Here is a 12,452-nt window from a genome sequence, read left to right as displayed (position 1 = left end):
TTTATTTCTTGATAGCTGAAAAGGAGGCAACTTGCCTACATTACTCGAGACTTCTCTTTATATAGAGGAGCCTTAATACAATAAGACAGTAAAGATAAGATGGAAATCTTATCTTTTTACACGTGTACACATAGGAACTTTACATAAAGATAATAAGATGGGGAATCTTATCACATGCACAAAAGGACATAAAAATAATACACATATTAGGACGGAAAAGATAAGATGGGAAATCTTATCTTTTTCTCAATTATTTCATGAATTATGGAGGAGAGAGATTGGGTGTTGTGTTGTCTTTCATTGCCAGCAAAAAAAGTTGGATACCATAGACCACTGTCATCGTCCAAGGGCTGAGAATCCTGCATAATTGCATCTTGTTGTTTTATGGTCAGACTTGGATCATCTAGTGGTGATGGCAGCAAAGGTAAAGTGGATCATTCGGTGATGGAGTGTTCAATCCATTGATTATCAGGTCCATTGTAAGTGCAGACAAGTGGTGTAGAGACATTGGTCCTTCCTAAATCATTTCTCAATTGTAGAGTAAGCTTTAATTCCCTTGTTATTAGCGGAGGAGCAAGATGTAAGGGCATTTCAATTGTTCTTTAGTATTGACATATGTTTTGAGTGGCATATGTATCTTCTGAGAGCTTAAAGTAAGGCCTGTGAAGAATATAGATAACATGATATCCCAAAGCCTTGAAGTCATTGTCTGTGAACAATTTATTTCCATGAATGATTTTGAGGAGATCCTTTTTCCATTGATATGGGATTTTGAACCAAGTGAGATATTTCCATGGATATGTCCCTGCATTTGTATCAATATTGAAGAAGTATAGGAGGTCCATGACTGGAACTTCTATAGCATGATAACAAACTATGGAAAGACACCATAGAACCATAGTTCACTTTTAATTTGTGAATGGGTAGGAGAAAGGTGATAGATTAAGCACCAAGGGTAATCTGGATAAAAAAAATTGGGTTGGATAGGTAGTGAGAAAGTCTGTTGGATGATTGCCAAATAATGAAACATCATATTTTTGGCAAAATTGTTGACCTGTTTTGTTGTGAGACTTGTAGGAAGGTCTAGTGGTGAGGGAGGTTGCAGAGGCTTTTTTGAAAACGTAGAGGCCATGAAGATTAATTGTTGAGGTAAGGAGGACAATAGGTCGGGGTTTTGGTTGTGGCTTTGATAATCTGGATAAGAGATCTGGGATGAGGTTTTTTGTTCCTTTTATATGCTGGACTTCAAAATCATACCTGCTAAACCATGACTTTAACCTCAATAATTGTGGTCCTGGTAAAGTTTTCTGATTGGATTCAAGGATCTTTGGAAATGAAGAGTTATCCATTCGTACCAAGAAGTGTTGACCGATCAGAAAGAATTCAAACTTTTTTATCCTATATTTGACTGCCAGAATCTCTTTATATATTGAATGGTAATGCTTTTCTGCTGGAGAAAATTGTCCTAATGCATACCTACACAGTTTTTCCTTGTTATTGAGATTTTCAAGAAGAATTGCCCCCCATGCGTGATCTGATGCATCTGTCTGTAGGATAAGATGTCCTGTAGAAGGGATGGTAAGTGGTGGAGGATTGTGAGCCAATTCTTTCAGTCTTTTGACAGCTTTTGTCTGTTCTGTTCCCCAAGAGGAGGGGGTTCTTTTTGAGCATTTTAGAAAGATGACATGTGTAACTGGACAGATGTGATATGACTTCCCTGACATAGTTGAGTATCCCAAGAAATTGCTGGATTTGCTTTGTAGAGAGATTCTCATCTGGAAAATTATCAAGCTCTTTTGTCAAGTGTGGACCATACGTATATTGGCCGTCCTTAAAATTCATTCCAAAGAACTCTATCTCTTGCTGGCTAATAATACTCTTCTTTTCTGAAAGCATTATTCCGTACTTCTGGATGATAGCAATGAATTGTTGCAGGAGTTGATGATGTTCTTCAGTAGAAAAGCATTACCATTCAATATATAAAGAGATTCTGGCAGTTAAATATAGGATAAAAAAGTTTGAATTCTTTCTGATTGGTCAACACTTCTTGGTACGAATGGATAACTCTTCATTTCCAAAGATCCTTGAATCCAATTAGAAAACCTTACCAGAACCACAATTATTGAGGTTAAACCCATGATTTAACAGGTATGATTTTGAAGTCCAGCATATAAAAGGAACAAAAAACTTCATCCCAGATTTCTTATCCAGATTATCAAAACCATAACCAAAACCCCAACCTATTGTCCTTCTTACCTCAACAATTAATCTTCATGGCCTCTACGTCTTCAAAAAAGCCTCTGCAACCTCCCTCACTACCAGACCTTCCTACAAGTCTCACAACAAAACAGGTCAACAATTTTGCCAAAAATATGATGTTTCATTATTTGGCAATCATCCAACAGACTTTCTCGCTACTTATCCAACCCAATTTTTTTTATCCAGATTACCCTTAGTGCTTAATCTATCACATTTTTCCTACCCATCCACAAATTGAAAGTGAACTATGGTTTTTGTGGTGTCTTTCCACAGTTTGTTATCATGCTATAGAAGTGCCAGTCATGGACCTGTTATACTTCTTCAATATTGATACAAATGCAGGGACATATCAATGGAAATATCTCACTTGGTTCAAAATCCCATATCAATGGAAAAAAGGATCTCCTCAAAATCATTCATGAAAATAAATTGTTCATAGACAATGACTTCAAGGCTTCAGGATGTCATATCATCTATATTCTTCACAGGCCTTACTTTAAGCTCTCAAAAGATACCTATGTCATTCGAAACATTTGTCAATACTGGAGAACAATTAAAATGCCCTTACATCTTGCTCCTCCGCCATTGGTAATAATATATATACCATTTTGTAAAAAAGTAACCCTAACATATACAACAGTGTTTTTAAAATAATTTTTTAAGATTATAATATTTTTAAAAAGAAAAAATTGTAACGGTAAAAATTCTTTTTAGGCTTTTTTTTGGATATTTATGAAAAGATCCATTCCTAAAATGCAATTGCTCTACATTGTATTAGAAATGGCAATGGGTGAGCTTGCCCTTCCCCATTCCCGCCCTGATGGGGCGGGTACGAAGTAGAAAAATATTTTTAGAATGTGGTCGAATTTAGGTAATATCTATTAAATTTATTTAATATATTTTTATTAATTTCTAAAATATATTTATTAAATATTTTAATTATTATTAAGTATAATTAAGAAATAAAGTCTATATTTAAATAATTTTTAATATATTTAAAAAATTATTTATTTATTTATATGTATTGAGTATATTTGGGGGCGGGGACGGGGACGGGGCAAAGTGGCTTAGACTCGACTCCATCCGTCACTAGTAATAGAGCCAATATTTTTGGTCCTGTTTAAAATTGCTATCTCTATATTGTATCCCTTGTAAAACTTTAACGCTTGTAGCACTTGCATTGTATCACTCCTTAGTATGGACCAAAATAATGACAAGCACTTGTATTATATCACTCCCTAATCTCGACCAAAATAATGAGAATTTAGGTAAACCTAATAGTTTGAAAATCCAAGATGGGAACTTTACTAATGACCTAAATGGGTACAGAGTTTGAAGCAGATGAAGATCCCATATTGATTTCAAGTCCATGAATTCCTCCTTAGTTACTAACTAAACGCTAAATGAATGAAGACAAGTAAGGCCAACCCACCCATTTTCCCTTTCCAATATTGTGATCCCTAATTTTCGGCAACAATGTTGATCTTCTAAGTTGACTAATTAGGTCCACATTATGGTCATCTTCTACTGATTTTGTTTGAGATATTTACTCTACAATCCCTTTTTTTTTTTTTCTCAATCATTGGATGGTAATAATATATAATCCTTTTTTTTTTGTTTCATCTTTTATCTTGCGTCATATACTATTTTTACAAAACTGTCTCTTAATATTTTAAAATCAAAAGATAATTTTGTAAAATTAGTAAATGTCATATTAAATGGATAAGAGATGAGACAAAGTGACTTTATAGCTTTTTGACAGAATTATATAATTTTTCTTTTATAGAGATAGAAGGATTTTTACTTTAAAAGAGGATGAAATTTAAGTTTTAAACAATTGGATTTATTCAAAGATATTTGCAGAGTTGATTTGTGATTAGCTTCTGAATTGTAACTTACCACTGCCCTAATAATAAGATTGAATAGTCAGAGAAAACTGTCTTTTTTATTATAAAATAATATATATATTATTTTCATATTAGTGGTTACTTATTTATTCTCATAATTGAGATATTTGCATTTCTCCTGAAAAAGAAAAAAATCCTAAGCGACAGAGTTTAAAATTTAAAAATTGTCCTCATAATTGGTAATTTCTATCCAAAAAATTGAAATGAAAATATTAATAAATTCTGTCTAGAAATAACCAGAAGTTGATATGATGCGACATATATTTCAATTAATTCAATTACACAACAATCAATAGTTTTGCTATGATCTTTTAATAATTTTCTTAAGAGAATAAAAAATAATTCTTCCTATTGTACTTGGCAGATTTCTATGTTTCTTTTTCCTTTTATTATTTTTTTAGTTGATAGGAAATAAAGAATTACTTTGAATTTTTATTTAAAACTAATAAAATATTACTCATTTGATACGAAAACAATCTTGTTTTAATTTTTGTTATTTCAGCATAAACTTGTATTTCCTTGTTTACTAAATTTCTTCCTTCTGGTTGCATTATGTGCATTATTCTGGTGAAGATTTTTTTTTTTTTTTTTTTTTAAACATGAAAATTATAAATTTATATATATTTTAATATAAAAAAGTTCTAAATGTTATTAATAATTAAATAAAGTCTTAGTAAATGGTATAATAAGAGAAATTAAAGGTTAGTTTTATCAATTCACTCATTTTCTCTAGATGCTTAAGAATGTAGGTTAAAATTGCAAATCATTATGCCTAAATTTGAAGAACTCAAATACTTTGAAAAAAAAAATCTAGAACACTTATCTGCAATCCTTTGCTTAAAGATTTGAATGCTAAATATACAATTCTTACCAACACAGTAATCATATCTGTTACTCTTTATGTAATGCACTTGCACCATTAGTTGTGCTCTACCATTGATTCAAACAGTACAAACATATGATAACACATAACTAGCCAATTCATATGAGTAAGCAGGAGTGCTAGCTCTGAGACCTTAGCTTTTTCACGTCTGAAGCTTCAAAACTACATGTAGATTAAGAAAAGAGAAGCTTTATGAACATATTAGAGGTACCTGAAATGAAGAGTTCCTGCTTGGTCTGGCGCGTCTGAATGCTGACACTTGCTATTTTATAGTTAGTTTGGGTGAGTTGTTGAGCTTGAACTTGTAAGTACTGCAATCACCAAGAGGAAAGGGGGCGTCAGAAAGAATCCCATGAGCTCTTTTGTTGTCATATCCTGGATAATCATGTCTGGAGAAAGGAACAATGTCATGCATAACCAGGCCAATCTTCTCTGCTTTCTTAACTAAGCCCCATTTGTTGTAGGGATCGCCTTCCTTGTGCGTTACATGAATCTCACCCTTATCCTCCTTTAACAGCACTTTGGCATTGGATAGAAAACCCTTTATCAATCTCTTGTTCAACCTATTTCAATCACCCAAATATGAATCAATTGAATGTCCTACTTTTTTCATCAACCAGAATACCAAAATCTTAAGCTCTAGACATGAGGCCCATTGACACATACAGTTGGGTCCTAATAATGACAAGTAGGCGGTGCAAACATGTCATTAATTTTTTCTGTTTTTTCAGAGATACCCAAGTTTCATTAGCCATTTTCATGCTACAATTATATGAATATAAAATCTTCTATTAAACAACTAAAAGACAATTTAAGAAGAAAACAGTCAAATAGAATATGTTGTACAGAAAATTCCTCCTTCTCTCAAGAATTGATGTCTTTTTAGCAATTCCAGTCACCACTCTCCCAAGTAATTGATCAAAATCCCCAGTAATGTGAAAATCTTAATTTGATTTTTAGCTGCATTACATTGCACTAATCAAAGGAGATAATTATACCCTCTCTTCACTTCTCACATTCTATGTTATAATTTGTAAACTCCTGATTTGAATCAAACTATCAGTCCATACTTTATTTCCACCAAAGAGTCACTATTTTTAATTACATGAACTTCCAAAAAAAAGACATGATAATAACAATAGCAAAGGAGCAATCAAGATAAATGAAACCAAATGCAAGGAAACGTAACTGGATTTGGCAGTAGCTACCCTCACGATAGAGGAAACCAACATGAGGGAAATTATACACAATCCGATCAAACCTTTGAGTTCTCAAGAAAAAGTGTTGGCTCATCTGTTTTGCATCCACTTCATACAATACCAAGCATCCCCTCTCTTCTAGTTCCCTCACATTTGATACTCCATTACTGTACTTCTTCTCTATGTTCTCTGCCTCGCAAATGAAATTATCATATTATTTTCCATTTCTTTTCACAAAATAAAAACAACCCACTAGCAAACACTAACAAGAAAACTTAGAAAAAAAAAAAACCTTGAGTGTCGATAGTAGTGGCAACCATGTTATGGGCAGAACCAAAAGTTCTGGCTAAGCAGAGAGAAAAAGAGAAGTCACCATCCCCAACCAACAACATTTTATGCTTTGATGAGTAGTGTCTTCTCCATTTCTCTGGTTCATCATCATCATCATCATCATCATCAATATCATCATCTGTGTCTTCTTCTGATTCTGATTCTGATTCTAATTTTTCACACTCTTTCGTCGCCTTCCTCATTTGGGTTTCGAGCAGTATCAAAAGATCAGTCACTCCAACAAAGCTTTATTATTATTACTCTTAACCATTTTGCTTTTTCATTGTAGGAAAATTACATTAGATCCCTGAGGTTTAGCACAATAAACACTTTGGTCTCTGTGTTTTCAAAAATACCTTTCGTCATAGTCTTGATGATTTCTTGGTAATCAAACGTTGATAGATCATGAGGAGCTAAAACCAAAATGTAAAAGAATACTATTGGGACTTTGGACCCAATTGTAGAAAAATGAGGACTAAAGAATCAACCTTATAATTCTTTATCGAATTCCCGTAATTTTATACAATTACATCATTCTTTATGCGATCTGACTCTTTTCCTATAATCTCTTTTCTATCTTTTGGTATCCTATGAATCATAGATTACTCCTACAAATAATAAGAGATTTTCAATATAATTGGTAATAACTTGTGATTAAATTATAAAGGAAAGATGTAACAATGTATAATAGTAGAAATATTTAGATAGATTCAATATCCTATATCATCTATTGATTAAATTAATTGTATGATATATGATTTAATTTATTAATTATTGCATTTTTATTGGTTGAATTTTAATTATGAGTTGTTGATAGTAATAAATAAAAATTGACCAATAAAATTACAATAATTAATAAACAATAATTAATAAATTAAGTCATATGTCACAATATAATTAATTTAGAAGATTGAGTTTACCTAACAATTAATAAATGCTCATATTTTAATTTTTACCATCACAAAGTGATAATTATATATATATATATATATATATATATATATATATTTTCAACTTAAATAAAGTATTAATTTTTAAAGGTGAGACCCTCTTTCTCCTTATTTATAACTCCAAATACTTAAATAAATATTAAATAAATGTTAATTATAATACAGAAGTTGGAATTCAAACTTAAGTATTTTACTATTTTTGGTTAAATAAACCCATGATGATACGACAAAAAACTTAAGAAGTAATGGGTGGATGGGACCAAAGGGCCACAACTCTTCGATGCCCAATTTGCAATTAACCTAATTAAAATTCAATATTTCTCATACCTGGGCTCCAAAAAGCCCATGGAAATTAAACCATTACATAAAACCTTGTTCTTCTCCTTGTACAAGCTCATTTTCCCATCATTAGCTTGGTCACCATAAAGCAAGCAAGCAAAAGAGACTAAAAGTTTTTGCAAACTTTTAAAAAATACAGAGAATATTTAATTAAGAAATTTTTTGTGCGGCTCATACTATTAATTTTTAAATATAAAAATATTTATTTAATATCAAAATTATATAATTTTAATTTTTATAATTTGTTTTATTACAATTTCAAATTAAAAAAGAGAGTAAAGGAGTGGGATACAATTAGGAATGGCAACAGATAGGGTACCCGCCCGTTTAATGCTATCCGAACTCGAACCCATTTAAATTATACTTACCCAAACCCATCCCAAATCTGTTTAAGAAGTTTTCCTTGGTACTTGAACTCGTCTCAAATTCTAATAGAAACACCTATAAATATCTGAACCCGATTAAAACTCGTTTAAAGTAAATGACTATTAAATAAATCTTATGTGTTTTTAAATAGGTAACGGGTACCCTACCTGTTAAAAATCCATTTATATGAATATTCAGATAATTAAATGGGCACCCATTTACAATAATTTAAATTAATAAAAATAAAAAAATTACAAAATATAGACTAATCAAGTCTAACTATTCAACATTAAATGTTCGATATATTAATACAAACCAAGCATAAATTCAACAAAATTTAAAATAATATTATAAATAATAAAAACTAAATAAAATAGAATATTTATTACAACTTGTACATCCTCTAACTGCATATTTAAAATGCTTATATATATATATATATATATATATATTGGGTGGCTGTTGTTAAACAGGTGGAATACTTTATGAAATGAGTGGAGTAGCAGAAAATATAGCAAGAACGACTATTTCAATAGCAGCATAAAAAATGCCTATACGAACTCAATTCATTATTTCGGGATAGGAATATAGAACTAAAGGAAAAAGACTTTTGTTTTGGGGTGCTAAAATAAATCGAAAGTTTTTTTTTTTGTTTTGGACAAACAATATATCTTTTTTTCCTTTGCATTAAAATAATAGATAAAAAAAATGATATGATCCAATCTCAAACTCATTTGAATGTAGCAGATAACAGTGAAGCCTAAGAATTAATGTGTATTCGAATCATAGTGTTGATCTTCCCCAAGAGCTCACATCGACGGGAAGGTTTGGCACCTCGATGTAAGCTCTTCGCCACCTGGGGCTGTAGTATGTTCCAAGGGTTGGACTGTTCACCCATTAAAGCAGTACGTGAGCTAGGTTCAGAACGTCGTAAGACAGTTCGGTCCATATTCGGTGTGGGCGTTAGGGCATTGAGAGGACCTTTCCCTAGTATGAGAGGACCGGGAAGGACGCACCTCCGGTGTACCAGTTATCGTGCCCACGGTAAATGTTGGGTAGCCAAGTGCAGAGCGGATAACTGCTGAAAGCATCTAAGTATATATGTGTGTGTTTCTCTATGTATATGTATATGTTTGTATATTTTCTAAAAAAATATTAAATGGCTTAACAATAGAATGACTTTATTTTTCTATAAAAAGTCTAAGATTCAATATTTATGATGAAAAAAGTAATAAAAAAAGAATTAAATATTAAAAAAAATTTAACGGATCTAATAAGGTAAGGTACCCGCGAGATACCCGTTTAGATAAATGGGTAGCGGGTTCGGGTTCGGGTACCATCTACCCGTATCCGTCTACATAATCGGGATCGGGTAACGGGTATCCGCACGGTCGAATCTGAATCTGACACGGATAGTAAATTTAAATTTCTAATCCATTTATTATTATCTAAATTTATCCCAATAGAATTCGGTCGGATCGGATATTTGAAAATACCCGCCCAACTGCCATCTCTAGATACAGTCCCACACATATGGCCTTGTTTCCAGACCACACTACAAGATGGCTTAGGGTGCAGGGCGTAAATTGTCTCATAAAGCAAGCAAAAGAGACTAAATGTTTTTAGAAACTTTTAACAAATATAGAGAATGTTTGGTTTAAAAATTTTGTGGAGCCGATAGTTATTTTTCATTAAATAGCTATATTAAATTTAAAAAAAAATTAAAAATCAGTTGCTTATAGCTTATTTAATTATAATCAGTTGTTGATTGTATCAGATATATTTTAAAATCTTTTTATCAGTTGATAGCTAATTTGATTTTATTTATTTATTTAGAAAATATTAAAAACTTATTTATAATAATTTATTTAAATTGATCTCATATAACTAACTTATTATAACTTATAACCAATAATTACTATTTTGAATTATACTTAATAGATAAATAACTATGATATTTATAATTATGACATTTGAAATTAAAATTTTATTATTATTAGAATTTCAATTTAAAGTTTCACTATTAAAAATAAATTTATAATTACTTTTAATAATAAATACATCTAAAGTGAATAAAATTTATTATAGTATTTTTAATTATTATAAAATATTTTTATTAATTTCTACAATTAAAAATAATAAAATAAAATAAATATTTATTAAAAAATAAATTATACCTTCAATAATGATTTAATATATTAACAATAACCACTAATAAAAAATTTTAAAACTGTTAAATTTATCAGCTACCAGTTACTAGTTATCCGCCGTCAGCTACAAACTATTGGCCACCAGCTATATTAATTAGCCAAACCAAATAGGTTCATACTAAGATAAATAAAAAAATTATTTTACTGTAATTTTCTAAAATTATGGTTTTTTAAAATTTTTTAATTTTTATTGTATTTATTTTTCAATTATCTTTAGTTGTTTTTCGATTATTTTACTAAAAAACTAAAAAAAAAAATCAACCGGAACCGTAAGGGTATAAAAAATTAAAAAAGAATCGGAATTTCTGCTGTTTTTCCAAAGTTTTTCGGTTATGATTTTGTTTGGTTCAAACGTTATTCAAAATTTATTTCAATAAAAAGTAAATTTTTGATAGAATTTATTAGTAGACGAATGTTGATCTTAAATGTGTTTTTTGTATTTAAATGAAATGAATTTAGTGTTTTCATTTTAAGTGTGAAATTCAATTCATATTCAATTTTAAATTACGTCCTTGATATATATTATGTTTTAACTTAAGTATTTTTAAGAAAAAACCAAAATAAGAAAACTTGATATATATTATGTTCTAACTTAAGTATTTAAAAAAAAAAAAAGCAAAATAAGAAAAGAGAAAAAAGAAAAAAGAAAAAAGTAAGCATACACATTATTTGTATAAAGAAAAAGATTTCTCTATATATATACGAATAATATATTATAAAATTTTATTTTTATGGTTTAATATTTTTTTTTATTTCTACATCTTAAAATTGAAATTTTTTTTATTTATACAATTTTACTGAAACTGCATTATAGTATCATTTTTTTGACAAAGTCATGACAATAATATATTATCCTTTTTCGGATATATCATTCTATTGTCATAAAATTCAAATAATTGCTATATACACAAAACTATTATTATTTTTTTGATATTTTTAAATAAATCTTTTAGTTTTATTTTAATTTTGTCTTTATATAATTTTTAACTTTAATTTGGCATATTATTAGTATAAGGTTTATATATTTTTTAAATATGCATCTTTATTGTTATCAAAATATACTGGTTATTATAAATATATTTCATATCCTTCAATTCATGAAGAATAAAACAAAGATGAAAAAAATATTAATCTATCACATCTAACTAGTTTGACAATAATGTATTATTTTAAAAGTTAAATAATATATCTTTTCAGTATCTTTTATATATACAGTAAAATTTCCTTATAGTCATACATTTGGGATCAAATAAAATTTATAACTATAATGAGCTTATAACTTAATAAAGATTTGAGTATTAAATTTTTTAATTTAATATTTACTTTTATTGGTAAAATAATAACAACCAAAAATAAAATACTTTAATATCTTGTCATATTATATGAATAAGATTGATGAGACAAAATATTATATAAAATATTTTTAAAAAATATATATAAAAATATTACTATATAGATAAATTAAGATGGAATTTAAAATTTTTTATAACTTATTAAAATATAGAATTTATTTCTATTTACAACTCGCTCAAATTAGAACAAAAAATTTATATAATTATGTAGAAATTATTCCTATATAAAGTATCACGGTAGAGAGATTTTATTGTATTTTTAGTATTATTTTCTTGATAAGTTCAAAATAAAATAGAAAATCATACAAAAACAGTATAAATACTTTTTTTTTTTTAAAGAAAAACTGTATAAACACTTATGGGTTTTTGAAATTTTTTAAAAATTTTATGAAGTTGGCTAGAATTTTGATTTTAATTATAATCTGACACAATGAAATGTCATAATCATGTTATGATATTTTCTCAATGGACAGGTTTCTAACGTTCTAGCATATTTATATCTTAGCATGACCCCAAATTTGTCGTAGGTCTTGAACAAGTGAACTGCCTTTGCCTGGTTCAATTTTGCCTTTAGGTTTGGCACTTCAATCACATGCTTCGTACTTCGCCATTCATTAGCTGCCAGTCAAGACATAATCCAAAACAAAGAAAATAAAA

General features: G+C 29.2%; 1 protein-coding gene across 2 annotated transcripts; it reads right to left on the bottom strand.

The window, feature by feature from the left end:
• Positions 1-208: 208 nt before the first annotated feature.
• On the bottom strand, positions 209-6,950 carry LOC8259393 (uncharacterized protein At4g26485). Of its 2 annotated transcripts, XR_001536389.3 has the most exons (4): positions 6,541-6,950; positions 6,239-6,437; positions 5,261-5,612; positions 209-359 (listed from the first exon to the last, which is right to left on the bottom strand). XR_001536389.3 is itself a non-coding variant. In XM_002534458.4 (3 exons), the coding sequence occupies exons 1-3, from the start codon at positions 6,779-6,781 to the stop codon at positions 5,312-5,314; spliced, it is 741 nt and encodes a 246-aa protein (XP_002534504.2). In that variant the 5' UTR covers positions 6,782-6,950; the 3' UTR covers positions 4,976-5,311. The 2 variants fall into 2 exon arrangements, 1 of the variants encoding a protein (XP_002534504.2); XM_002534458.4 differs by lacking the exon at positions 209-359 and having other exon boundaries at positions 4,976-5,612.
• Between the last annotated feature and the right edge of the window lie 5,502 nt (positions 6,951-12,452).

Source organism: Ricinus communis, chromosome 6, assembly GCF_019578655.1.
Source record: "Ricinus communis isolate WT05 ecotype wild-type chromosome 6, ASM1957865v1, whole genome shotgun sequence".
Taxonomy (NCBI): Eukaryota; Viridiplantae; Streptophyta; class Magnoliopsida; order Malpighiales; family Euphorbiaceae; genus Ricinus; species Ricinus communis.
The sequence above is the reverse complement of the archived record's forward strand: the minus strand, read 5'-3'. Positions and strand labels throughout refer to the sequence as shown.